We start from the raw sequence: 27,671 nt of genomic DNA on the forward strand, positions 1-27,671 counted from the left end.
CAATGAGATCATAATGGTCCAAATGGAGGACTGACAATCATTGTAAATTATTTTCCATTATTCAGATAACAGTCTCCCTGTACACCTTTATACATTTTCTTTCATTAAAGGAACTGGAACTACAAAAGGTCCATGATCCACTGAGCAAGGTCTTATATTACTGGAAAAAGGTGAGCTATTGTATTGTTTTTGATCAAAACAAACCCATTAAAACAAAGTAAAAACATAATATAGTTTAATAGTATATTATTTCAATTAGCAAGGCTTGTAATTTAACAACCGTGACTAAAAATTATAGCACCACTGATTGTAAAATATTAAAGTCTTACGATTATATATATATATATATATATATATATATATATATATATACATATGTTTGTGTGTGTGTGCATCTGTGATATATTCTCCACACATCAAGCAGTTAAAGTTCTTCAGTCATCTGGGCGAGGTGTTGAGTTCCTTCATTACCCTACTTGTTGTACTGAGAATGCACCAGTCTTCAGTTCAAATTACAGCTTTCACTGCAGGCTGTCACTGGAGTGCCAACAAATGTGTTTTTTTATCACGTTTTAAGCAGCATGGGGTATTTTTAAAATGCCCTCAGGGGACGACTAATGGCTTTCCAATGATATACATCAGACTTCCAAGAAGCAGGGAAGATCCATTGTACAAGCAGTGGATAATGTTAGACTGCAGGAAAACATATGAATTATGCACTAACAAATAAAACTTGTGGTATGCAAACAAGATATTGAATTGAAAACATGGAACAATAAGTACACAGACAAAATTTGACTATTTTCATGTTAGAATTTATTAACAAATCTTTTTTGAAGATGCTTATTAAAAAGTATCTAAATCCAGGCATCTGAGGTATTTATGTTTAACCTTCTAAATAAGAATTCACCTTGAAGAAAAGGTATTAGGTTTTGTAAATCATGGAAGTGTTTATTTACCAGGTATCATCTTTAACCGTGGATACCAGAAATTGCAGGGATTTGACAATACAATAACATATTTTATAGTTTTTTGTGCTTGTTTTGTTATGATCAAGAAAACAGAATTATAATTTCTGACACAATGTATGTTGTTTCATAATAATATATTTCCATATAAAGATATCTGAAAAAAAAGTACATCATTTCCAATTAAAATGTGAGTAAATAAACATGTCATCTTATAATATTGTATAGGTTTAAAAACCAACATTTCTTTGAAAATTATATGTATGGATCTTACTCTTGTTATCCTTTGTCACATCATATCAGTTATCAATCCCAAGACATCCTGTTTATAAAATGAAAATGTTATTTTAGCTTTTTAGCAGGTATTGAAGAATATGTATAGGGTTATATGAAAAGTAAAATTAGAAGTCTTTGGTGTAAAGTATTTGTGCCTTGCCTTTTTCCACATTTGCTGTCTTTTCTGGTATTGTTTTAAATAGATATCACTTTCATAACAGAAGTCATTCTGATAAAAAATATTAACTTATATGAGTGTCTTTGTTTTTATCTTTTATGCAAAAATGTTTAAAAATATTTATATAGAAAATGCTAAATTATTTTTCAGTGTTACCGTAACATAAAAAAAAGAAAAGAAAAACAACTAGTTTTTGAACAATTCACCATTTAGCACATAAACTCCGACCAAAAAAATAAAAATTAATCTGTGTGAATGCACTGAATTCAATAATTCTACCCTGTATATGTGCAGTTGAATACCTGCAATTATTGTCTAACAGTCTTTCAATAGTGACGGCTCTTTCTCTCCCTCTTGGTTTGCGGTGCCGTTTCTTTTTACCAAACCCGACACTGCTTCTTGGGGGCCATGTAATCATCCATGCTGCAGGAAAATGCTTCAGCAAATTCTGGGAAATTCTGTAATGACCCTAACACTCTGTTGAGGAAAGGAAGAACAAGACAACCACAACACAAAATATTTTAAGGCTAGTTTTTCAAAGCTCAGTGATCATTGTACATGTAAAAGAGTCATAACTTTCCTTGTACAACTGAGTGACTAATTCAGGTTTATACTCATGGAGTTGTAAGCTGCATTATTCATTACTAAGCACTGCTGTCATTACTGATTACGAATAAATTGCTATTGTTTAAAGTAGCACTAAGCTTTAAACCACAGCAATATTACATCCTGTTCTGATATAATTCAGTTTATTAGCTGACTTCACTTATTTTTAACGATGACAATCCACAAAAACTTTTCAGCATTACAATTGAATGAAAACAATCATAATAATTATAATTATGATTAATACATAATACTGACCTGAATTGTCCAGGACTATGGACATCTGTTTTGATGGAATTGACAGCATGCTCAGGCCTGTAAGTCCCACACCACACCTGAAACAAAGCAACAAAAGATTAGTTTACTTTCATGAAAGACTAATACAACACTCCCTGAGCTTTCTTGTTTATACAGTCAACCTTCTATACAGTTTAATCTGCTACATTAGGCCTACACCTAAGAAACAAAACTACCATCTGGAATAAATAAAAATGTAATGCTAATATTTTATATTTTAGTTCAATCCCTACACAATAAGTAACCTTAGCCCAACTGCATTAAGTTATACTACTTCATCCAATTAAATCTATTTTAAAAATGTATAGAAAAGTAATAGTAATTAATTTTAGATTTGGTTATATCAAAGTGGATTAACTGTAATGGGGTCAGACTTTATTTTACCTGTGCAAAATTGAGAAAGAATAACTGCTTGTGGTTCATGTCAATTCCTGGGAGACGTTCCTCTTCTCCGTGTGTGTTAATGTAATTTTTGTAAGCCTTGAAAAGAAAACGTGGCGTATAATAAAATTCATATTGTACAAGATGGATAGCAGATTTATCAGAAGCAAAACAAAAACAAAGAAAAAACACATTTGGAAAATGCGTGTGGAAATATAGCCACAGGAAATAAGCTACATATTGCTTCTTAAAGCAACTATTACTATCAGAAAAATAATATATATAATTAACCATATAGGGCTGCATTCCACAAACATCTTCAGTTTATTTTCCAAAGACAAATCCTGAGAGAATGTTATGCATTTAAATTAATGGTATGCATCTGTTCTGTATTTAAGTTTATAAGACATGCAATCGCCTTCCTTTACGAGTCTTACTTGATATGCTTGTCTGATTCCACCATTGTCTGCAATATTCTCTCCCAGAGTAGTAACACCACTGATCTGTTGAAAAGACATTGTAGTGTCTGAAAATGAATCTCACTTTCCAAGAGCTATTGACAGAATCACATGCAACACTTTTCTCAGAAGGCATACTGCCTCTGAAACCTACTCTGACAGATGAAGTGGAGAGACTGAGTGGTTCTTTTTTATTTGTTCTGGCTGATTGGTGCTGTTTTTGTAAGCAGTGAAGGGTTAGAGGTGGACTAAAGGGAGTATTTTCTTCAGAAAAGTGATGCCATTCATTTAAGCAGTTCATAGTCACGACTTCAATACAAAACCATTAAAAACTCCTGTTTATATAGAAATTATATTTGTGATTTTCCAATCTCCTTCCAGGTGTCCGGACAACCCTAATAGACATATGTAGAAGGTCAATGGAGTTTATTTTGGCTATTTTCACTTGAGTAAGGGAATGATGGCCTGCCCTTGAAGATGAGACCATCAGAAGCCCCCTACAGTTTACAATTTCATTCAATATACGATTAGGGGAACAACCAAGACAACAAAAGATGCTAAAAATATTATTGATACTAACATTTTGACCACCTGCTAGATCCCAGGAGAAGTTTCCATACTGATAGACCATACACTGGGAGAGTTGATTAAATTTGTCAGCTGACTCTTTTGTCCACCAGTCTGTGAGATCTCCATTTTTGTCAAAGTTTCGTCCTGGTCAAAGAAAGGAAAATCCTGTATAAAAAAAAACTCGAAGAGCAACTGGCTTTACAGAACAGACTACACACTTAAGTAAAGACATCAGAGAAAACTCCATGAAAACTTAACTGAAGCTTCATACCATTAAAAAAAAAGAACAACAACATTAAAAAAACACAACTTAGCATTGACAACTCATTGGTATGCAAAGGATCTAAGTTTTGTCTTGACAAAGTGTGTCTCCCTCTGTGTGCATGTTTGTGTGTGCATCTGTCGAAGGCAGTTATTAGGATGGAAATAATTACAGTGTGGATAATATACCTGCAATTACTGGATTCGGTTACATCCTGTTTTTTGAAGAAGTAAAAGATTAAGACAGTCTCTGTATCTGTTAACTATTAGAAATTAATTTGGACTGTCTTTGATGTGCTTTAGAATCTACAGGAGTGACTAATGTTTTAACCTTTTACCCATGCACAAAATGAATCTGGAACATTTACACAGCTTGGCCATTCATCCCAATAAAGACTGCAATACATACATCAAGGTTACAAAGCTCAAGCAAAATATGTCATTCATTTTCCCATTACACAGTCTGATTTTGCCTTCCTTCCCCAGGCAACGCTTGGCCGATTGCGTTTCAAACCCCCGGTCAAAGCTGGCAGTGGCACAGGTAGGATTCAAGGCCTGCTTGCTCTTGCCTGTATTGGCATAGTGTGCGCTCCGACCTGCTACACGGTTCGGGAACAGTTACACTCTTATACCATCTTCAAGACATACAGGCACAGACATGCATAAACAGACCAGGCTTATTTTGTCTTACCATTGTCATCGAAGCCATGAGTGATTTCGTGGCCAATGACCATGCCTATCCCACCATAATTCAGAGATTTGGATTGACCTTTGCCAAAGAAAGGGGGCTGAAGGATTCCAGCAGGGAAAACTAAAATAAACAAACATCATGCATTAGGTTCTTGCAAATATATGAATTAAGCACAACACAGTAAAAGAGACTTAAAACACACTTTCAGGGACGTATATAATTTGATAATAAAAAAAGAAGTATCAAACTTCTGATATTGTGTACACTGCAACGTGATATCTTTGCAGCAATGAAAAAACAGCCACCACAAGGAACATGAGTTAATTTTTCCAAAGAATTCAGTAAACCGTCCCTGGACATTCCTGCACAGGAATAGTCTGGTGAGATCAGCAGTGTGTGAATCCCATAAAGGTGTAATTGGTTTCAGGAAGGACTGATACCATCTGGCAGGCAGCAATTTAAACTGCACCTTGCCTTTCACAATACATGTTTTACGATGTGTCAATGGAGACCTAGAGCTAGCTCAGAGGGGACTGACTTTACAGTTGACGTTACAGTATTTTTCAGTGTTGTGTTAAGCCAAGGACAAGTTTACAGGTCATATTGACAGAAGGCACTTGCAATCTTACATTTTAATTAAATTATATTTATTTCTTACCTATTTGGTTTCTGCTTGAAGAATAGAAGGCATTGACAATGGCCGCTCCAGTGATCCACCTTTTGGATAATAAAATACAGTGATCTTCTTTCTATCTATAGTTTGCAAATACTATAACATGTCCTGGTGCCAGTGTTCACATCATTTAGTGCTGAATCTTGACGATGCTATAAATAGGCATCTTGGCAATCTCCAGCACAAAGTCATAAAGTCCTTTCATATTAAAGTGTACAGCCTTGAAACAGAGATAATGGGTATTGTACAATTAAAACAAACCCATGGCCGCTGATAGAAACACAACATCGGATTAATACAGATAAAAGTAGTCTTTTCGATTTATATCCACAACAGCACAAAAAATTACAGAAACACCTACTCCTCTTTGTTTACTTTCTCTCTGAGTTTCTTCAGTCGCCTCATCTGCCCAAACTTCAGGTTCTGAAGGAAGTTCTCAAAGTATTTCTCCACATCGTAATTCAACTGAAACAAAGGAACAGGAAGAAAACATAACTTTTATAGCACTGTAGCTCTCATGGAGCTGTGAAATATCTAAACAATACAGTCAAGTTTAAGGCCAAAAGACTTCCATTTGATTACAACAGGAATTGAAATGAAACTAGAGGAGATATTGGTGCCGAGTGAATTTGTGGTTCACAGAATTTGAAAACAAGGCCAAAAGCAAACAAATCAACAAGGCACTGATCATTTAAAAACAGACTCCATTTTAAATATCTACCTTTCCATTACTGTTGTGCTGCTAATTAAATATTTCATATTCTTTATTTATTAGCTTTTTTGCAAATCCTGTTTTTCTGCCTCATGTGTACTGAAAAGCTGTGCTGTTCAGCTGCTTGAAGATGGACTACACAATATACTGGCTTTCCTAGATTTGAATACTAACTACTGCAGGCTTTTTGCAGACCTCGTATTAACTGGGACGTGAACCTTATTTCCTAAAATGTAGACTTGTCTATATTACACAGATTATCTAAATTACATTGCAACTGAATTCTTGACATCCCAGTAAACACACCTAATGTGTACTTTATTGCACATCATTGAGTCCAGAGTGTAATTCACAGCTACAGCTACAGCTACACCCTGTGCATCAAAACCAGAAGACTTTTCAAACTCACATCTTTGTACTCCTTGTCCAGATAGGCATTGTCGTTGATATTATCTGAGTACCCAATTCGTTCTTTAATGGCTCTTGCCTGTAAAGACACAGGCCCAGTACTATGATAAGAAATGCATTACAGGTAATAACAGTAGTAATACGTTAACCATAATTGATTATATTAAAGAGGGAAAACACTGATAAATTAAAATTTAAAAAATTAACCATAAAGCAGAGTATGTAAATGAATTGGACGACTTTAAGAATGGATCTTGTCTTGTTAATAATTTTGCAGCACTGTTGAACACATGTCATTGACATCAGAGTAAGGTGTTCATATTGAGTACATAGTGCACAGACTTCCTTCATTCATCAAGAAACACAAATGTCATGAAGAACCTGGAAGCAATTTCCATAATGACAGATAGAAGCCAAACATGATTAACCTGCGGTAGGTTGTTTGAACTGCCTCAGGCCTTTGCTAATCACAGAAAATAGCATAGCTGATTTTAGTTACAGGATAATTGAGTGGAGCATATCAGGCTTATTTTTTTATATATATATATATATATATATATATATATATATATATATATATATATATATATATATATATATATATCCTGCTCCATAGTAGGACATGTACCAAGAAGTTACTGAGGAAGAATTTTCCAAAGACCTGAATATTCTAACAGCTGAAGCAGTAAAGGTAAACCTGCTAAAGACTGACTTTGTCTTCTGCTTTTCCTCTCGTTTCCTTATCCATCCATGACAGGTCATCTAGAGTCTGTATGAACACTTCCCGCATCTGGACAATCATTTCATCAACCTATTTTCAGTGGATAAACATTTGTAAGTCAAAACATACAAGAAAACAAACCAACAAAAAAACACCTAGTCATTTATTTAGTTATTCCTGATGTTATATATTTGAAATGCCATACAACATAATGAGTTTAAAACTTATTTGATGGAATGTGGAAGATAAAGAACCCACTGTATAATAGCAGAGGGGTTTCATAGCTTTACTGATATCTTAAAATCTGCCTTTAAAAAATATTTAACAATTATTGTAAATAAAAGCGGGTAGGTCATTTAAATCTGTCAGTGCAAATGTATGATAAACACTGCATGATATTTTCTGTTGCTGCAGGAGCTGTCAAAACATTTAGCATAATTCACTTTTTTATCATCAAAGAAACACACTCTCGTCTATACCAACTGAGAGGTGCAGCTTATCTGGAGTAGCTTGAGATGTGATGAATAAATGGGGGAGCACCGACAAGAGTTACTGCACGTTGGGATCTTTAAATGTGTCATCTGCACAAGCCATCAATGTCAAATGGAAATTCTCCACCCATGTGTTACGGGGTGGCAACCCGCCAGCAGAAGCTATCATTACAGTCAGTAATGTAGAGCTATCACAAGTCACACTTGAAGCCTGATTTGCAGTCTGTCGGAAATTGCTATCTGAACACATGCAACACATCATGGGTCATCCACTAGAGGAGGAATCACACAACGACACTGATGGAAAACTAATCTTTAAAAGTAGGATCACTGCTCGGCTATCGACTTACCATCTCTTTACTTTCTCCTGCAAAGGCCTCTTCGATGTATAACCTTCCCACTGCATTCTCCATGTTGCTGTTGACGTAGTTTGCACACTGGCGCCAAACTGCCGTCTCAGATGTTGTCCCATAAAGGGCCTGTAGTGGACAATATCTAGTGGTGAAATTCACTATTTCATACCAAACGGTAAGCTCATGCCGGCGAGGACTGGATTGTAACTGCGCTATTGAATCCCTATGATGAGTTAAGTGCCCTTGTGTATTACCTCTTGGAAAGTCTGGCAGTAAAATATGCGCAAAGCTGTCCAAATACCTTAAAGTACCCTTTCCAGATGGTGTGTGCATGTGATGAATGTGGCCTGGGAAACGTTAAGTAAAACATCAGTGCCACAGATCATGTTTTATATTGTAATGGCAATCCTACCTTACGGAAAGCTTTCCTTGAATCCTTGTAGTTTCTACTCAAGCTGCTGACCATATCCATAATGAAGCGCCACACAATATAATTTTGAATGTCCCTGAAAGGGCAGATGAAAAGTTGTTTTGGAATTAATGGATTTTAATAATTTAGTGATGTCACCATTGAAATGTTGATACATACCTTGGTGTGTACTCTAAGAGGATGGGATTCAGTTTCCTAAGATAATTGGGGGCATAAACAACAACAGGCTCCTGTTCTGTTATGGTAATATTAACAGATCCCATGATATTGTTGGTAAAACGAGTCCAGTTAAATTTCTGTGTAAAACAAAAATAAATGATAAATAAATACGGATATTCAGAACATAAATCTGGTAGAAAAGAACCACAAAATGAAAAAGTAAATAAGTAAATAAGTTTACAATTATGTTAGTATACTATTACATCTGTAAATTATAGCAATACATGTACTTATTTTTCTCTCATTCAATATACTTTATTATTATAAAATTACTCATAATTAAAAGAGGCTTACTTTTGCTTTAATCTCTAAGGAAAAATTGTCTTTCATAACACCTAACTCCATTTTGTTATAGAGGAGAACAGGATCGTTTCTGTCTTCTGGTCTATCTGTTGCCTGTGATGAACAAAGGACAGACCATGGTTAAGGAATCAAAAATACTGAAACACCACTGATTTGTGAAAATGTGACACGAATAATTATTTTACCAAAACATGATCTTAATGTGACAGTTTCTGTCTGCAAGCATTAACGCCCCATGTGGGATTTATGATCAACTGTTTTTAGTTAGATTTTAGACTTAGGGTGATTTAGTTCTCATTAGGGTGTTAAAAGTAACCCATAATAGTCTGTATTATATTAACAAAGAGGGGTATTCATTTTTTATTAACTGACCTCTACTAATGATTTATTTTGCAGTTACAAAGTTCTTCTTGCAATCCCTGACCTTTGGCTCTCATTTTGTATAGTAGAGATAACAAAGTGATGGATAAATGTTTTAATGGACAGTCTGTTGTAAAGTAAAGGAATGCACCAATAAATACTTCACTAGAAATGTACAGGATTGATAGGTAAAATTTCAAAACGTTCGCTATAGTTCCAAATAATGCACTTTTGTTCAAATGTTCATTTGTTCATGTACAAACAACAACCAGCAAAACAAATGAACACTTTGCAACAGATAAAACCAGCAAAATGTAATTTGTTTTCCCCATGAACCTCAAAGAGAATCTGAGCTTGTCCTTGTCCATACAGCAAACCTTAGGTATGACACAATAAGTTGTTTTACATTAGCAATTGCTTTCTCCAGATCCATGACTTTCAATAACTGGGCCGTGATGTCAGTCTCATTGACTGTCAGGCCTCTCTCTGCTCGGATCAGCTTGGCCACATCTATCATGAACTGCCGATATGCATCACAGGTCTGCAAGACAACACACAAACATAAACAGGTTTAAAAATGAGTAACAAACAGTGCATATCCAAGCTACCAAAGGTGTGTTCCAGTGTTCCAGGGAAGATATGATCATGTTTATGCATGATGGTAAGTTTCAGGATGTGTCTCGCTCTTCGATAACATGACTACAATAATTATAAGTCGAAGAGGTGAATGTCTGCAGCTAATCTGTAGACCAAATCAATACTATGATCTACCGCACATTACAAACTTGTACCCAGTCAACTTGCACCATGTATTGTCAAAAGACACTTTTAATACTACTACTACAATGAATAAAAATGTGATCGTGTACCATCTTGTAATTTGTGATTTTGCAAGCATGTACATTTTTGTATTTGGTCCTGGACTAAATGCCAATTTGTAAACACTACTACAAGTACTGTAAATTATTTTATTACTGGAAAAATAATTATAAAAAAAAAATCATGTGTTAATCTCGAATCGGTACAATATGTTTGTCTAGATCATTTCCATGTGCAGAGAGAAGATCACTATGTAATCACTGCGTACAATTAATGTATTAAGGCATCACATTAGAATTAACAGGCTCACTTACAGTTCAAATGGCCTAAAAAAGTTCAATTCTATTTCTCACTATGCTGATAGAAGAATAATAGAACAACACACGATGTGTGCTTGTAGGGCAGTGGTGCCGCCAGGGGGTGGCCAGGGGGGCCATGGCCACCCTGATACAATCGCTGGTCCCCGCTAACGAGTCACATATACATAATATACTTCTGAGTATGGAAAATATGCTTCTATCTGATATTTTACATTAGGTACTATTCAATTAAATCAATAATGTATATTTTTCATAATAGTTAATGTGAAAGAAAATAACACATGCATAGCCAGCCAGCCGTGTCACACTCCGACCCCTGTCACCCCTCCCCCGTCCTGCTGCTGCACAGTGCACTGCCAGATGACAATCTGCCTCATGGAGAAGGACAACTAGCCTATTTGAAGAACAATGAATCGCCTAACACATGTATATACAGATACATAAAACATTAAAACAGGATTGTTGTGGAACTCAAAATGTTAACTGTACCGGTAATAGTCTATGCCCATCAGATAATTAGTAACATTAACTAAAATAAGAAACCAAAGTATATCAGTATGCGATTCCTTAACTCTCATATTGGCATAGTCTTCAACTAGCCTATATACTACAACTGCATAATAGAATTCCTGAAATTCAGTGGCCTCTTCTGGCCACCCCTATGACAAATTTCTGGGGGCACCACTGTTGTGGGGTACATCTGTTTTTAGTTTTGTTTTAAGAGAACCAACATCTGGATTGTTTTGAATTTTTTTAACAATATATCTGGAATGTATTGCACTTGAAATAAACGTGGGAGAAAAAAAACAATAAGAAAAAGATCAAAAGTTAGAAAAAATACTATTTAACTGCCCAGAGGCAGGATTTTCGTAGACCTCAGAGAGGATGCAAACCAATTTGAATTGCTGATTTTGGCCTGTACATAACTTTGGTAAATGTTGTTCTATTTTGTGAAGCCCATAGTAATTCAGGTGGAAAAAAAAAACAAAAAAACAATTCAATCTAAACAAACGGTTTTGTGTTTGTATTTTCAGTCATGATCCACTGATGGCACTCAAAATATGTACAGTTCTTGCTACAGGGGGTTTTGCATGTGTGTGGGGTGAAGGAAGGGGGTGGTAAATCAGTTGATTTTACTGCAAGAAGTAAACGAGTTATTATTTATTTTGTTTTTTTAAGCACAAATACATTCTCTTTCCATTTAAGGTAGTCTAAAACCACTAGGAAAATGAATCTAGTTAAACCCTGTTGAAACAGTAACACTCCCATAAAAGTCTACAATTGAATATGAAAAATATTATAATAATAAAAAGGAAATGTGAAATTATCTAATTTATATAGAATTAAATACATAATGTAGGGGCTTAAAAATAGGTCTGCACAACAATATTGTTTTAATTAAACAGACATATGAATTAACTGCTTAATTTCTGATGTCCCTTATATCTGCCTCTATTAGAAATAGTCTCCTACCTCTTTATATAAACCTTGACAAGAATAGTAATCACGGGATGAGAGGCCTAGTCCAGGCTGATCAAACTATGAAAGAGAAAAAGAATAATACAACATTATTTTAATAAAATGTAGCAACACTATGGATTATTATTTGATCTCATGTATTAGGTAGTGCATGTACTAAAAACAGGCTGTAGTATTCACAAAAATAACTTAACAATTTGTTGCTTTGTCATTAAGATTAGATAAGAAATTAGAAGACCTATATTAGAGTAGTATGTGTGTGGGGGGGGGGGGCAGAACTGAATATGTCAAAAGATTTTTCTCTTTATTTACTATATGTATTCTTTTCAGCCAACACATTTGATCAATATCTATGGCAACCTACGTGAATAATGTGGACATTGGAGTCTTTGTCGTCCGTTCCGACAAAAAAGTTTACGAGGACTTGCTTTCCGTAATTCTGATTCAGCTTTGCGATCGCGTCTTCAGCTGTCCAGGTTAACCCTTAGGAAAATGGTACACATTGTATAATTAGTTATTAAAGGAACTTAATGAGGCCTGTTATAGAAGTATATGTTGGCTCTGCTTTACACATACACATGGGGCTCACCAAATCTGTCCTCCCAGTTGTCAGCTGCTACTGGCCAGTCTTTAATGTCAGGCAGCACATTAATCAATGGAGCACCGCCTCTGCTTTCAATGGCCGCTGTTGTTTTTTAAAGAAAAACAAGTAAAGAGTTAAGGTTCGGACAGACATGCATCTGCAACAAGTGTTCAACACACTACCAAAAGTGATTTCTTGTGATTCTTACCAGATTAAGACTTTTCTTGTAACAAGAAAAAATGCTTAGTTATTCCAACAGCACAAGAACAAAATTATTGATTTCTCTTGGCGTGAGAATTTTACCAAAAGAGATTTATTTAGATTCTTACCAGATTCTTGTATTTCAATAAGCTCACACAAGTTAAAACATCTTCTGTTTTTTTGGTGTAAAACACTGAATTTAACTGGAGCAGTCATTTCTTACAGCAAGTAAAATCTAACTTAACCTTAAATAAAGCTGTAAAACAGTACCTTCAGTTCCAGGTGATAGTATTGATTTATTTAATATTATTATTATTATTATTATTATTATTATTATTATTATTAATAATAATAATAATAATAATAATAATAATCTTTTTTTCTCAGCAGATGACCTTACCAAAGGTGATTTACAGATTAAATTAAATATACACATCTCAAGAATCATCATACAGTAACAGCAGTACATTAGCAGTACAATAAACAATAAGAGTGTGTTTATTGCAGTAAATTTTTCAGATACAAATCGAATATCTACTTCAAAATGTATAATTTTGTTTATAAAATAATAACAAGGGGTTAAAAATAAAAGGAAAGCATGTTTAAAGAAGTCAGTACAAACAGTACAAATATTTTACATTTTTAAAACACAACAAAGATCAAAGGTAAATCAACGTGAGAAAAATAATCTATATTTAAAGTTTCTTTATACACTAATGATGGATGTGCATTTTAGTTCAAGTTAAAATTGCATTTTCTATACTTGTGCGTGGCAATCAATAGTGGTGGTCACTTATGCGTTTTATATTACAAGTTTTATGAAAACTTGGTTAATGTGAGTGTATATTATTTATATGACCCATGCACTTTCAATGTCAAAGCATTCGAAAATATAACAAACATTGCCAAGTCAGTCAATTGTTTTCCACTTTGCCTCTTGCGATACTCTGGACGGGTTCACGTGCATAATTCAAAGCACGAGCAAGAATTCATAAGAGATTTTTTTTCTTTTAATGTTTTATATTTGGAAAAATAACTAACAAAGAATGCTGTTTCATAAAATTATGTAACACATAAGAAGTAACACATTCAGGTCAAACTCAGGACTCCATAACGGCATGTAAACATATTGGTATTAGGCCTCTTACTGGTTAAAAACTCAATGATATAGATACAATGTTTTGTGTAATGTGTCTCATATAAAATAAGCCTTAAGTTGAATGATCTTTGCCGTCTGCTCACGCAAACTGCATGAGAGGACTTATCTTATACTGTACAATAAGGAAAACCCCAAATACAAAATATGACCTTAGGAAATTTCAATAAAGATATCTGTCAGTCCATATTGTGAAATCGTCTGGCAGTGTAACATTGTGCCGTCTTGTTCCACAGATGTGCTTAAAAGTCAACAATGACATAATTGAATCATCATGCATGCCACTTATTTAAAATTAATAGTATTAATGCTGGAGTAACAGGTTTGTTCTTTGCTCTAGAGAAGAAGACAAGCAAGGCTCTTCAGATTCTGCCAGATCTCTTTTCTGCAGGAACATTTGCTCCAGCTGGCTTGAAAAAGAGTGTGATTCTGCTCCAGTTTGTACATTATCTAATGTGTAGTTTGATGGATCAATAAATTAAATCTTCAATTTAACATCCCATTGATGTTTTTTGTGTGTTTGTTTTGCATACTTAGTTTTGTTCCTTTGATTTTAGTATTTTGCACTTAGTTAAGAAAGTCTTTTTAAAATAAAGTTTAAAGAAAGCACTGTTTTTCAGGTAAAAATCACAATAAATAATTTCTTGTTGCAAGAACTTTCTCTCTTGATAGAAGAAACCAATCTCTTGTTTACAGAAATCAGGTAACTCGTTTAATTGGAATAATTTCTGGACACAAGAAATGTTTCTCTTGATTGAAGAAACCAATCTCTTGTATCAAGAAATCAGGTAACTCGTTTAATTGTAATAATTTCTGGACACAAGAAATAATTTCTTGTTGCAAGTAAATTCTGACTGGAATTGACATAACCATGGGATGAGAATAAATGTATTGAGCCAAGAAGAATTCACCAAGAAAACATTTCTTGGCTCATGGATCTTCAGGGAAGAAATGTTTTCTTCACATAAGAAAACAAAATCTTGTAGTAAGAAATTACTTTTGACAGTGAATGTTCATTTATGTAATTACAAAATTAAAGCTTAGTTCTTTTTACATTTAATTCTGCCTTTTAGCCTGTAATTGTTAGCTCCTCTCTGCTTCTCTATTAAATTACTGAGAGCTGATGATGAACTAAGCATTTATTTCTAATTCCTTTTCTTTTTAAAATACACACTTGCAGGTGATAATGCAGCCATGCATCTGTTATTAACTAGTCAGTCAGCATTGATCTTTTGAGTGGAGAGCAAATCTCATTCGTTATCTTTCAAGTCAGAAGCACTGCCCAAGGGGGAGGGGTTTCTGTGCGCTTCTGTTATCAACAGGCAAGGAGGTCTCCGGTCACACAGACTGTACTGTCTAGCATGTCGTTCTTGTTCTGTAGGCCCAGCCACAGCTCTGCTCCATCAGAGCAGTTCACCACCCCGGCCCATCCAACATGGCGGCGGATCTCCTTTCTCGGGGTGGCTCCCCTGGTTTCAGAATGGCGTGTGATACAGCAATTCGGCAGAGCGGAAGTGGATCTCTTTGCCTCAGCAGAGTCCACACACTGCCCACTATGGTTCTCTGTCTGAGACCACTCAGGAACACTAGTGATCGACGTGCTAGCCCATGCATGGCTGCGCTGTCTCCTTTATGCATTCCCACCGTTCCCCCTTCTCCTGGTGGTCCTGGAGATGGTCAGGAGAGAACGAGTGACAGTTCTGCTGATAGCCCTACAGGGCCAGGTGCTTTCAAAGCAACACCTATCGTATTGGATTGTGTACTCTATTACCATGGCCTATGAGTCCGGTGCCTGAACACCTGATGGCCCACTCGACTCATTGGCATTGCCACATTGTGGGCCCTTTTTCAAGGCGCCCCCTTGGCAGAGATCTGTGCAGCTGCAGCTTGGGCCTCGCTGTTTAAATTTGTCCGGTTCTGCAGGTTGGATGTTGGCTGCAGTCGAGCCCCAGTAGCCCACAGGCTCTGACTCCTGATTTCCTCTCCCAGTCTGCCCCTGTTAAGCGCATCCTGATGGAGCTATTGAACCATGTCTTCCCTTCCACCAGACTATGCCTTCCAGTCAAGCACCTACACGAGCTGCTCCTGGACTTGCTGACCCAGGGTCTCTCATGCGGCCTCCAGGTATGTTGCTTTACGAGCCACCCTGTATATAGTTCTGTATATAGTTCCTTCATTATTGCATTGTGTTGCGGTGCTGCAGTCCCGCTGTATCCCGCTATGTATATATAACATGTGTAAACAGCAGGACTGTGGCTCTGTTCTGAGAATGTGTAGAATGGAGCCCACTGACGCTGTTCCCAGCTGATGGTGCTCGAGTTGTGTATATAGTTCCTTGGTCAGCAGGTCTGTGGCCCGCTCTGGCTGTGTGACATAGAGCAAGAGACCGCTGCTGCTGTCCTCAGTGGTAAGCACTTGTGTGGGCTCTCGTGTTCCGCTGTATATATAGTTAATTTGTCAGCGCAGAAGAGCTAATGTTGCCCTGCGTTAGCTCGTCTAATCAGAAGGCGTCAACTGCTCCTGTGTTCTGTAGGTGGCGTATGAGTTGGTTCCTGCGTCCTGTAGTGTGTAAAGTTCCTTTGTATGACATTTTAAGTTGTCAGCTCTCCACTCTGTACTGTTCAGTTGAGTAGGATGTTCCTGTGCAGCACGGAGGCAGCATGAATGTTCCTGTTGCCACGTGATATATATATTGTTGTTTTCAGCTCAGCTACTCTGTTGACTAGCCGGCTGTGTATTATGTTGTGTTTCAGTGGGTTTGTGGCCTCGCTTCTCTTGGATCAGGGGTCCACTGCCATGCACAAGTTGCTTGATTGCCCGCACTAAATATTGTGCAAGTAGATTACAGCCTCGCTCCTAGCTGCACTAGTAGAGCAGCTGGCCTTGCTATTGTAAGCGGAGAGCGTAAGAGTAGACCTCTGTAGCCCCGCTTTGTATATGCTGATTCTAGACAGCTCCCCCTAAGAGCGTGGCTGCATTCCTCGCTCCTGGGCAACCCAGGTGTGGCCTTACGGGGCTGTGTTGCCGAGGCCAACTAGCGGTGCACCTCGGGGTAAGCTTCCTTATCAGCTCGCTGCCTCCTCCCTTGCAACAGTTTTGTTATACAGTAACCCCTACCCCTTGGGCAGTGCTTCTGACTTGAAAGATAATGATAGGTTGCGAATGCAACTCAGGTTATCTGAAAAAGGAAGCACTGCCCAATGGTGGCAAGGTTGCGCAGGAGTCCTAGCTCACGTCAAAAGAGGACGTACCTGTGCAGACGTCATGTTTTATAGAACAGGAAGTGGGAAGGGACCTGTTCTGAGTGACATTTTCAAACTGGTTCCTACGGCAGGGCACAGAAGCCCCTCCCCCTTGGGCAGTGCTTCCTTTTTGCATTCACAACCTATTGTTCAGTTATTTTAAAATATAAATGAATATGATTAAATTAACACTTTACACTCTGGCCTATTATTCCTGTTATTTTCCTCTTTATTTATTTGTGTGTAGCTCATTGATAGTATGTGCGTTCATCGGCGATCTGAAAACAGTGGTGTGCAGTGTAAAGGGTTAAATACATAAATACATGAAAATGAAATGTTATAAAAGCAATATTAACCCTGAAATAACTTACTTTCATTTGTGCAGGATTGATACAGTGACTTTGCTTTGGTCAGCGCAGAAATTTCCATTGTGTCAGGCTTTTCGAGAACCTCTGTAAAAAGCAGGAAAATGAAGGATCATTGTCCAATATTTTAATGGAATGGATCTGACTGTATTCCTACCCAAGCAGAAGAAATTAAACAAAATGGTTGTCAATTATCAATTAAACTAGTTCTCATTCTGCTCCTTCTAAGTGTAATTGTTCAAAAGTTTGAATGCGTATAATACTTAAGGTTACACATGCTATTTCTCACAACATATAATATAATGGTGTTCCTTCTCAGTGACCAATAAGCCTTAAAATGTGACACATCCTGTCTGCACTCAAATTTAAAACCATTACTCTACACTTTTACATTATGTAAGCTCCGAGAGGGGTGGTCTCCACAACTTGCCTAAACACAGCTAACTGCAAGTTTACCAAGATTAAGTTGAACTTCATAAAGAAGTCCATTAAGAACAAAAATATTCAACTGTAGATGTGTGACTTGGCGAAGAGTAGGAACACTGTGTAATCACTGTTCATTCATCTCTGCTTCTGCACCAATACTCTATTATTATCTCATCAGCAGATATGGGGAAAAAAAGGGAAAACTTTGTGGAAGCAAGTCAATCAATGTTTTAAGAAGGACTGGGGGATTCTTGGTGACTTGTATACAGTAGGCTCAGACTGCAATTGTTTTGTTTCCACTATTTATGCTTCAATTTATTTTTAATTAAGTGGGTATGGGAACCTTTTCCGAAGCTTCCTGAGAAAGGGCACAGATCATGTTTGTCTGATTGGATTACCGACTTCATGGTGTCAGACCAGCAGGAGCCCCTCTATCATTATGCTGCTCGGTAGGAGTAATTTTCCTCTTTTTTTTCCGACATTGTACCTAAATTGTATTTTTCAGGACGTTCCACAGTGTGCCCGTTTATTTTATTATTACAGGGCCAGGACCTCATTTTACCAAGGCTGCTTGTTATGATAAACAAATGCTTCGATAACTTGTAATCTTACATTTTCCTTTACAACTGTCCACCCTTCCCCTCAAAAATACAAAAACAAGTTAAGAAAAAGAAAAAAAGAAAGGAAAAAACTTTTCTGATGAAGCATGACAGCTCAGGACTATTCCTCCGTGAAATATTATTATGAGCACCACATGTTTGCTGGATTTCCACTCATCCTCCCATGTCTTGCAATTAGGGTTTAAGAAATCCAGAAAACAAACATTGGTAACATTTGTGTTTTAATAAATACCTAACTCATGCTGCATTAGGTTGCATTCTGATAATTGCAAGTTAAGTGCAGCTCAACCGCCCCCCCCCCCCCCCCAATAAAATATACAAACAAAACCAGGGAACCATAGTTACAATGTAAAAAAGAGAGCCCTACTGAGAACTGAGCCGACTCAGAGGAAAACATTGCTCTAGTGTAGGCCTATGTGATCCTTTAAGTATCAGCAGAAAATAAGCAAATGATACAAAATTGCTGCCACGAGACCAAACTAGAGTCTCATTAAGACTCACAAAGTGCTTAGCAAGTTTAATGGAGTCAGGAACATTGTGACCTCGTCTGCCTCCAGACAAAGTTACTGGCTCTAAAACAGGCAGACACGTTCTGTGTGTTCCAGTGTATAGGAAACACATTGTTAGTATGAGAACAGATCTCCAAAGCAATTTCTTTTCATGCATTCAGCATTTCTAAAAATAACTCTCCAAACAGCCTCTTTAGGATTGAAATCAAACCAAATGTCACTGACAGTCAACAACTGTCCACTTATTTTTTGTCTATGGAACAATAACACTATCCTGAGCCCAAGAGTAAAAATATAATTCCCTGCTCTGACATCAGTTTGGCTAGCTGTATTAACTGAACTAGGCACTCCTGTTGCCATTGTTGTACAGTAGCTAAACTACCTCTTCTTCCAAAAGATGAAAACAGCTGACAACAAGTTCATATATAGCTCTCTGAAGGGCACGCAATGCAAGGTATTATGCAAATAAAAGTGTGAAGTGTTTTACAGTGTTTGGTATAGTGGGAGTACCATAAAAAATTATGATATACTGGCATGACATACTTTTGTATACGTTATATGTTTATTATAGCTTTACAACATAAGCTTCATTAAGCAGCAGATCTATGATCCTTAACATGGTTCCAGTTGAATGTTTATTACTCCCTCAAAGCTGCATGCTCCTATTCTTTTAATCACATAAGTAATGGAAGAGGTGAAAAGCTCAGGTTCAGAGGTGGACATTATTACTGAATCTTGTCCAAAGCACTGCTTTCACAATTGTATCTCACACTTGCAAAATAAAGGAAGGACATGGAGAAAGAATGCAGCCAGTCGGTCACAAACACACAGCACCATGACACTGCAATTGTATAATTCCTCGGAAATAACACAGCAAGGGGCTGGCTCTTCTCAAGAAAGACCTTTTCAAGCATCATAAATTAATGATGGTCTATTTACTCTTAAATCAATTGTTAAAACAAGTCAACTCCAGCAGGTATCTGTTTTTCGGTTTCATTCATATAAGAAAATAAGATTGATTAACTCATTAAACGATTAACACATAATTAATTAATTATAAGTTTGATAATGAATTAATTCATTAAATAGTCATACATATGATGAGGAAAATCAGGAACTGTATCTGTTTTGCAGTAATTGACTAAGGGATTGCAAACAGAGCTTTAAAGCTTAATAAGTTCCAGTGTGATCTGCAGCAAAATAAATCCTGTCTAGGGATCACTGCCCTTCAATTCTGCTGTAGATAAGGTTGAGCATGAGGGGCTGATTAGGAATTATTTCAAACCTTTGGTGCACACACACATATGAAACGCTCACGCATACATATATAAACCACTCACACATGCATCCATACTATTGAATACTCACACATACACATGAAACGCTCACACACACACATATGAAATCCTCACACAGACACATATGAAATGGAAAGTCACCCTAAATTGCTAATTTCAACAGATTGGGAACACATGAAAGTTATTGATCAATTAAGCAATTAACTTGTTCAATTAATGGAATTCTGGACACTGAGGGCTGAAAAGGGTAGTTTGTTTTCTTTTTACCAAATCTCTACATAACATAATTTCACAAATCACCTGCTCAGTTGATTACATTGAAATGGTTCCAGGTATTAATACATTGATAATTAAAGGTTACCTATAAAACCTATCCTATGCCTTACTGCTGAGAACCTGGCCAAAATCTATCTTTTTCTTATTTAAATGACCTTTGAAAGGAAATGTATGTGGTTATGCAACTGATCTGTGTGTCAAAATAATAAAAGTATACAAGTGGGAATATATCAAGCTTTAGGTTCTCCTTTTTCATTGATATTGACTGTTAATTGGCATAGAACTCCATAGCAGAGGTTGTCAAGTATTATGACTGGAATTTCTCCAACTTGTGTTGAACAGCTAACGTTCAAACTTACTATGTGCACAGGAAATAAGATGTTTTATAAAGCATTCAATCTGGAATGAGATAATGAAAGCTGTCAGATGAAAAGGCTGGCCCCGGCTAAATATTTTTATACTCATTACCCAATTATCTGGGCTTTATTTTTGGATTTACTGCTGTAATTTTAACAAATAGGCAGCAGATCACCAGCAAAAGTTTCAAGGATAAGTTCAGTGCTTACTTATCCATGTATTTGTTCATTAAATGTGAGCTACATTTTATATATAATAGAATTGCTGTTTTTTTTTAACTGAAGTAGGAATTCTGTGCCCTTTTTTTTAATACATCCTATGAGCTGCAGTAAGACCCTTGTACCTTGGAAGCCAGATGTCATGTCTCGAATGAGCAAGTCATTTCTAATGGCCTAACCATTTGGAACACTTTGCCAGCTAATTTTTATCAAGGGGTACAAAGACCGGTCTCCAGCAGAGTTCACAGCAGTTCATCCTTACTATGTAGTTTCTGCTGTAATACTGTCTTTGCTCACTCTTAATGTCAATAAATCATGTTTTTAAATGACTGCCTATGATTTAATAAGTCCAGGCTGTTCTTGTTTTGTTAGTAACTCCAGAGAAAGTTACATCACTTTATTAACAAGGTTTTTTATTTTAAATTGTAATTCTTTAATGATTGCTGTCACTGGCAGTCAGATGCTTACACACCCTTTTGGCTTAACACAGGTCAGTTAAACTCTAGACAGTTTTCTCTAGGCTAAATCAGAGTTCGGCAAAGTCTGTTAAGATATTGATAAAATGTACAGTTTAGAAACCATATTAATTAATCTAAACGAAGGTACAACAGTACAGCTAAGTTAACAATACTGAGGTGTGGTATTTCACTTACCTTTTAGCACAACTTCGAGTTCATCTCTCAGAATGTCAAATGTGCTATACCGAGAACTGGTTTCAGGAATAATGTTCTTCTTTAACCATCCTCCACAGGCGTATTGGTAAAAGTTCTGGCAAGGATTTGCACTGATGTCCATATTTTCAATTATGCGTGCAGCTGCAAAAGAACAAACAATAGAGCTATTTTTGATAATTTAAGTCACAACATGACTCCTGAAAGTCAAGCTGAAAGCTGGGAGCAGGGCTTACCTGATTTTGCACAATCTGCAGTTTTGCAAGTATCATCTGTAACATACAGAAATACTCATTAAAGAAGCATCTAATATAAACTCTGGCACAGCATACAATATCAGCCTCTGATGTATGCTTATTAGCAGATACTACTGAAAGCTACTAGATTATGCATCAAAATGGTAAAACATATAAAAGAAGATTAATTATTTAAAGGAAAATAACAATGTTATTATTCGCTAGCTTGAGGGTGTCCTTGCAGTTTAAGACACGTGATATCAAAGAGACTCCTTTTTTCCTTTACAGACTCAATTACATTGAAACTCCCAATGATATTTCTTTAACAGAAATGTATTTCAGAGAGCTGTTTTTGTTTTGTTTTTTCTCTGTGCTTTTACTTGTGGAAGTTCTTGGAGTGTGCATTTCCAGTCTTCCTCAAAAAGATGTTTTGCACATTTAATATGTGTACTATAATTACAGATACAATCAACATGCCGCTGGCAAATCACCGATTCTACTTGCCATCTGTTCTAGATTTCCTGGTTGGGCAGGGATGGCATGGAATTAATTTTAAGGTACACCTCTAACCTACTCCAAACTACAGCAGGGACTTCCACATTGATATATTGTTTATTAATTTACCCATTGAGACCACTGCCTCTTCTATGAGGTTTGCAATTTCAATTTCTTCTGTTGACCAACAGATTTTAAATCTACGTAATTGGTAATACTTACCACCACCTTGTGTTGCAATTAAGCTTATCAGAGCAATCACCACAATCATGAGAAGAGACACTATGGTTGTCAGTCCAATCTCCAAGGATGTCCATTGTAGCTTTTTTTTTGATTTTGGCGCGTTATTATCTACTGGTTCCATCTGTCTTTCTGTCTTTGCCTGAAACAATACACCTAAAGCACATTGGAAAAATCTAAATACAATGATTATTACACAAAATGGTTAACATATTTCATAACATATGTCGTAAAACCCTGTTGCAAGGATCCCAAGAGCCTTTTTATAGATTTTTAATCAAGAAAGCTTGCATTAACATGAAAAGAAAAATTGTGTATACAAACACACAAAATTACTTTCACCTTATTGAAAGTAAAGTTATCAGCCTGCTGTAAAGTTCATTTCTTGCAACTTACCAATCCTTGATCTTTTAAAACTTAAAACGTGCACCTTGAAACTGGAATTGAACTGCCAGATTCCCTTTGTAGATGTAGCTGGGAAGTGTTATAGAAAAGAAAAGGCTGAACCCGAGGACAAAGTCTTGTCACCTCTTGTGCAAAAACATGAATGACTCACACGTACATAATAGATCATTGGTTAGTTGCAACAGCCCTAATGACAAGGCATATACAGTTATTTCCTAATGTCCTATGTACTTTATCAGCTATTGTATTATGCTTTTTACATAATGTGTGTTTGTGATTCCTAAAAGATGATAATTTTACTGTTTACAAAAAAAGTGTCTGAACATTTTCCATAATTCAAGTAATGTTTAAAGTCAAATTACTCTCCTGTTAAATTCTGCTTTGGTTGAGACCCGTAATCATCTTGACAATGTGAAAACAGCAGTTAAAAGTTTGCAGAATGTGATATGAAGATAATAAGAATATACTGTACAATTACATCATGACTGGGCAGACTGCAAAATGTAGGTATATTATGTATGGTGCAGAATTGAACGAGTAACTCAAATCCATATTAAAAGCAGAATCCCTGTATGTGTCAGTTACTTCATTATTTCATGATATGAGTGTGGTGAATGCATTAAGAGATTTAAAGGTCTTTCGTTTATGTATTTGAGCAACATAACATCAGATTGTCTGCAGGAAAATTGGTTTAGCCTATGTGTTCTCATGCTAAAGCACACAGCCGGTCATAGTATTATAGGAACATATCATAAGATAGTTTCCTGCATTGAAATGTACTTGCATCTTTAAATAACTGTAATTTAAGCTGAGCAATATAATTGAGGTAGTAAAACAGGCAAAGTAATGTAATTAAAATTGCATTCTGCCATACAACGTCAGCATTGAAATATATATATATATATATATATATATATATATATATATATATATATATATATATATATATATATATATATAGTATTTCTCTAATGTGATGTTTTGTTGCATGCTGTTCACAGTTCACACATTCCCCTGTCAACAGCCACTTCTCACATCATTACAATATTACAGAGGGCATATGCGTTTACTGCATGTCAAAGTCATAAAGAAGGCATTGTATTAGGCTGAGGTTATGAACTGGCTGGAGCAAGCTTGACTACTCAATAAACTACAGTTCAAAACAACACCACACAGCAAAACATATTGCATACAAGTCAAGTTCTTGTGGTCATAGCATGTTTATTATTTTTCTTTTTAATATTCTATTATTTATTTGCCATCTAAAACATTTGTATCATTATTGTTATTATTATTATTATCACAAAGCAAAAGCAGTTGTAGTTGTACTAGGATGAATAGTGCATTTAGTAGTTTAGTTCTTACTTAAAACTTTAGGTTTCGAGGTCCGAGAATGGCTTCCCCCCCAAAAATGTGCAAACTAAGTTTACTCATCCTAAAGAGTGCTTTTGTAATTGAAGTTGTTTTTATTGATGGTTTTGGTTGGCTGATGTTGTTATTAAGTTAAAAATATTGAATGAGAATTCTTATAACTTCAATTAGTAAATACATTTCTTCAAATACCCCTCACCCCCAGCCCACCCCCACTCCCCCCGTCTCTCTCTCTCTCCCACACGCACACGCACGCACAAACACACACACACACACACACACACACACACACACACACACACAAACACACACACACACACACACAAACACACACACACACACACACACACACACACACACAAACACACACACACACACACACAAACACACACACACACACACTAACACAGGTCCGCTGTGGCAAGTGACTGTCACACGAGTACTCATACCATTAAAGACCATCACAATGTGAATCTTAATGACCTATTCTCTAAATAGGATATGGTACTTAATATCTTCACATAATTGCATCATCATTATATTTCAGGTTAAGTTTATGTGTCTTGCAGTCTGAATGTCTACATTCATCTAAAAGTTAAAATATTGAATTAAGAAAGGAAAACGTCTTCAGATGCCTGCTTTTACTTTTTCCTATTAATTTATTTACAAGTGCATTTATTTATTATTATTTTTATTTTTTGGTACAATTTACTGCAACAAACTTAAACTAACTGCAACATGTCTAAAGCTACACTACCATACAACTGGTTTGCAGACAATGATTGTGTAAACAGATTAGCATAGGCACAGTGATACATGATACAGTTTTGGATTATGATATTATAGCATATTCAAATATGTGAATAATAATGTCTTAAACTATGGGAAGTAAAGTGTTTGAGGTTTTGTAAAAAATCTACTGAAACTGCTTATGTATCCTTGTTACTACTACCATACACCTAGGCTACTGACAGGCGACAGTCGATTGTCAGTGATCAATATTATATTTTAAGCACACAGTAAAAAAAAAAAAAAAAAAGTAGTAAATCTAATCCTGAGTCAGAATTACAGAGGTACCATTAAATGATCAATCTGACTTCATAAAGTGAATGTGATCAAATGATTTTAAAGCAACAAACCGTAATACATTATACAAATCTGAAGCGTTTCACTCATCTTTCTGAACCAATGCATTTTCTAGCTGGACTTACCAGGTGTCTGTGGAAATTTTCGCTCGATGATGTAAATGGGCATCACCAACTAATCACACAGTGGTCAAATCCATAAAAGAGCAACCTTCTTGATCGAGCTGCATTGAGCCTGACAAGCAAGAAGAAGAAAACAGAGAGAAGAAGACCTCTATTTCTGGCTTCTCCAAAAAATAATAACATAAAAAATAACAAAAAGAAAACACCGGCTTGCTTTATTCAGAGGGTAGGCTCTCTCTCCTACCTGTTAGCGGCACGACATCAACATCTCCAGCTTCATAACACTTAGGGCACAGCGGATATGCTGCTGGGTTTGTTATTGTGCGTCTTTTAACTGGGAAAAAACTGTGTCTTGGCATAGAAGTCCCAAGTTCCTCTGGTGCTGAGGGTCTCTCGTCTCCCATAAAACGTTTAACACTGATCCTGTCTACCTTAGTGGTCGCACCAGGAGAGCTGTGCCAAACAACCCTAAAATAAACAGCTTAGCGATGCATTGGGCTCAAGGAAATGCCGAGGCTCTTCGGACACTCAGGCGCAGAAGACCATCCTGTCCCGGGAACGGAGCGGCTGCTGTCACACCACCATGTGCGCTGAAGACAGGCTGTTCCCAATGTGCCAGCCCTGCGCTGAGTGTAATACTAGCACCGTGCACACTGTCATTCCCATCACCCCGTCCTAATTGACTTCATTTTCACACTGGCCCCTTGTAGTTGTTACCAAAATAATCATCATAAAACGCAATACCCGAAGAAATGAGTCACAGATGCCAAGAACCGGTGGCTCAAGGCGCTATCATTTGCTCCCTATACGCGAGCATTTCGACCTGAAGCACTTCAAACTTCCGAGGGATGAAATGCACTGTTAGCTTCAAAAATACAACCATTTCGCTCGGTGTATTACAAATGTCTTATTTTCTCACTGAAACACAGCTCTAAACGCATATAATACACCAGGCACTTTCGTTCAGGCGTGTATCGTCATTTGTCAAACGCTTACCTTTGCACTTGGTTAAGAGTTAAAGTCAATGCTAAATTCATTTGAAATTCATGTTACTGCACGTATAATCACATTGGATTGGATTTGGGCACGCCACTGCAAGGTCATGACGAATAACAATGAGCAAGGAAAGTGTTTCACAGTATGGTGTTTTGAGATTATTATTATTATTATTATTATTATTATTATTATTATTATTATTATTATTATTATTATTATTATTTACCAAGATTATAAAACATGGATCGCACCCCACATACTAGTTTCTTTTCAATTAATTTATTTAGAACAATGACATGTTCAGCCTCAAAGCCTTCATCAGTGTCTATTATTTACCAAGACTCACTTTTAAACTCTCGTGTTTTCAAGTGCTCAGCAAATCCACAATTTTCTTCTTTATCTGTTTAAGTTTGTAAAAATTTACAATACAAGAGCAATGCATGTATATACAAGAATGTTGACACCATTATAAAAGGGCCAGGTCCCTTATGAACTGAAGTCTTTCTCATTGAGTTATGATCATCTCAGTTCCAAATCAGGAATTTTTGAATTTGCTCTAATTTTTTCCAAGTCCTGACATAATCTTCCATTGATGTCATTAGCTTTCACTTTTATCCCTGCTGCTTTCTGCAGTCACATCACTGGAGAGCTTTTTGCCCAGTTTGGTGCTAGAACTCTCTCCATGCCCCCACTGACACTTTTATAGTTTGACAAATACTTTTTTCAATCTGGACCAGAGGGAAAAGCATCCAAAATGAGAGCCTCACTTGGAGCACCAGGTGAGCCTCCTGCAGGGCCACTCACAGGTGAGAAATGGGGGACGA

At 36.4% G+C, this 27,671-nt stretch overlaps 1 protein-coding gene across 3 annotated transcripts; it reads right to left on the reverse strand.

The window, feature by feature from the left end:
• Window positions 1-799: 799 nt before the first annotated feature.
• Window positions 800-26,475, reverse strand: LOC136753415 (neprilysin). 3 transcript variants are annotated; one of them, XM_066709485.1, is made up of 24 exons: window positions 26,096-26,475; window positions 25,855-25,963; window positions 22,850-23,023; window positions 22,133-22,168; window positions 21,879-22,040; window positions 17,528-17,608; window positions 12,564-12,659; window positions 12,339-12,457; window positions 11,969-12,034; window positions 9,763-9,897; window positions 8,988-9,089; window positions 8,634-8,770; window positions 8,457-8,550; window positions 8,042-8,170; window positions 7,192-7,290; window positions 6,481-6,558; window positions 5,721-5,824; window positions 5,345-5,403; window positions 4,687-4,806; window positions 3,745-3,878; window positions 3,144-3,209; window positions 2,710-2,805; window positions 2,287-2,363; window positions 800-1,899 (listed from the first exon to the last, which is right to left on the reverse strand). In XM_066709485.1, exons 2-24 carry the CDS (start codon window positions 25,895-25,897, stop codon window positions 1,800-1,802), a joined length of 2,307 nt encoding a protein of 768 aa, XP_066565582.1. In that variant the 5' UTR covers window positions 25,898-25,963; window positions 26,096-26,475; the 3' UTR covers window positions 800-1,799. The 3 variants fall into 3 exon arrangements, with proteins under 3 accessions (XP_066565582.1, XP_066565583.1, XP_066565584.1); XM_066709486.1 differs by lacking the exons at window positions 25,855-25,963; window positions 26,096-26,475 and adding an exon at window positions 23,264-23,409; XM_066709487.1 differs by lacking the exons at window positions 25,855-25,963; window positions 26,096-26,475 and adding an exon at window positions 23,264-23,376 and having other exon boundaries at window positions 22,850-23,043.
• Between the last annotated feature and the right edge of the window lie 1,196 nt (window positions 26,476-27,671).

Source organism: Amia ocellicauda, chromosome 7 (genome assembly GCF_036373705.1).
Source record: "Amia ocellicauda isolate fAmiCal2 chromosome 7, fAmiCal2.hap1, whole genome shotgun sequence".
In the NCBI taxonomy this organism is placed as follows: domain Eukaryota; kingdom Metazoa; phylum Chordata; class Actinopteri; order Amiiformes; family Amiidae; genus Amia; species Amia ocellicauda.

Excerpts from the sequence above, each read along its gene's own strand:
- LOC136753415 (XM_066709485.1), bottom strand. The coding sequence starts at position 25,897 with ATGCCCATTTACATCATCGAGCGAAAATTTCCACAGACACCTG. Across the intron at positions 8,171-8,456 it reads CAAGGAAAGCTTTCCGTAAG|GCCCTTTATGGGACAACATC; the intron begins GTAGGATTGCCA and ends TGTCCACTACAG. Across the intron at positions 2,806-3,143 it reads GAATCAGACAAGCATATCAA|GCTTACAAAAATTACATTAA; the intron begins GTAAGACTCGTA and ends TTTCTTTTCAAG.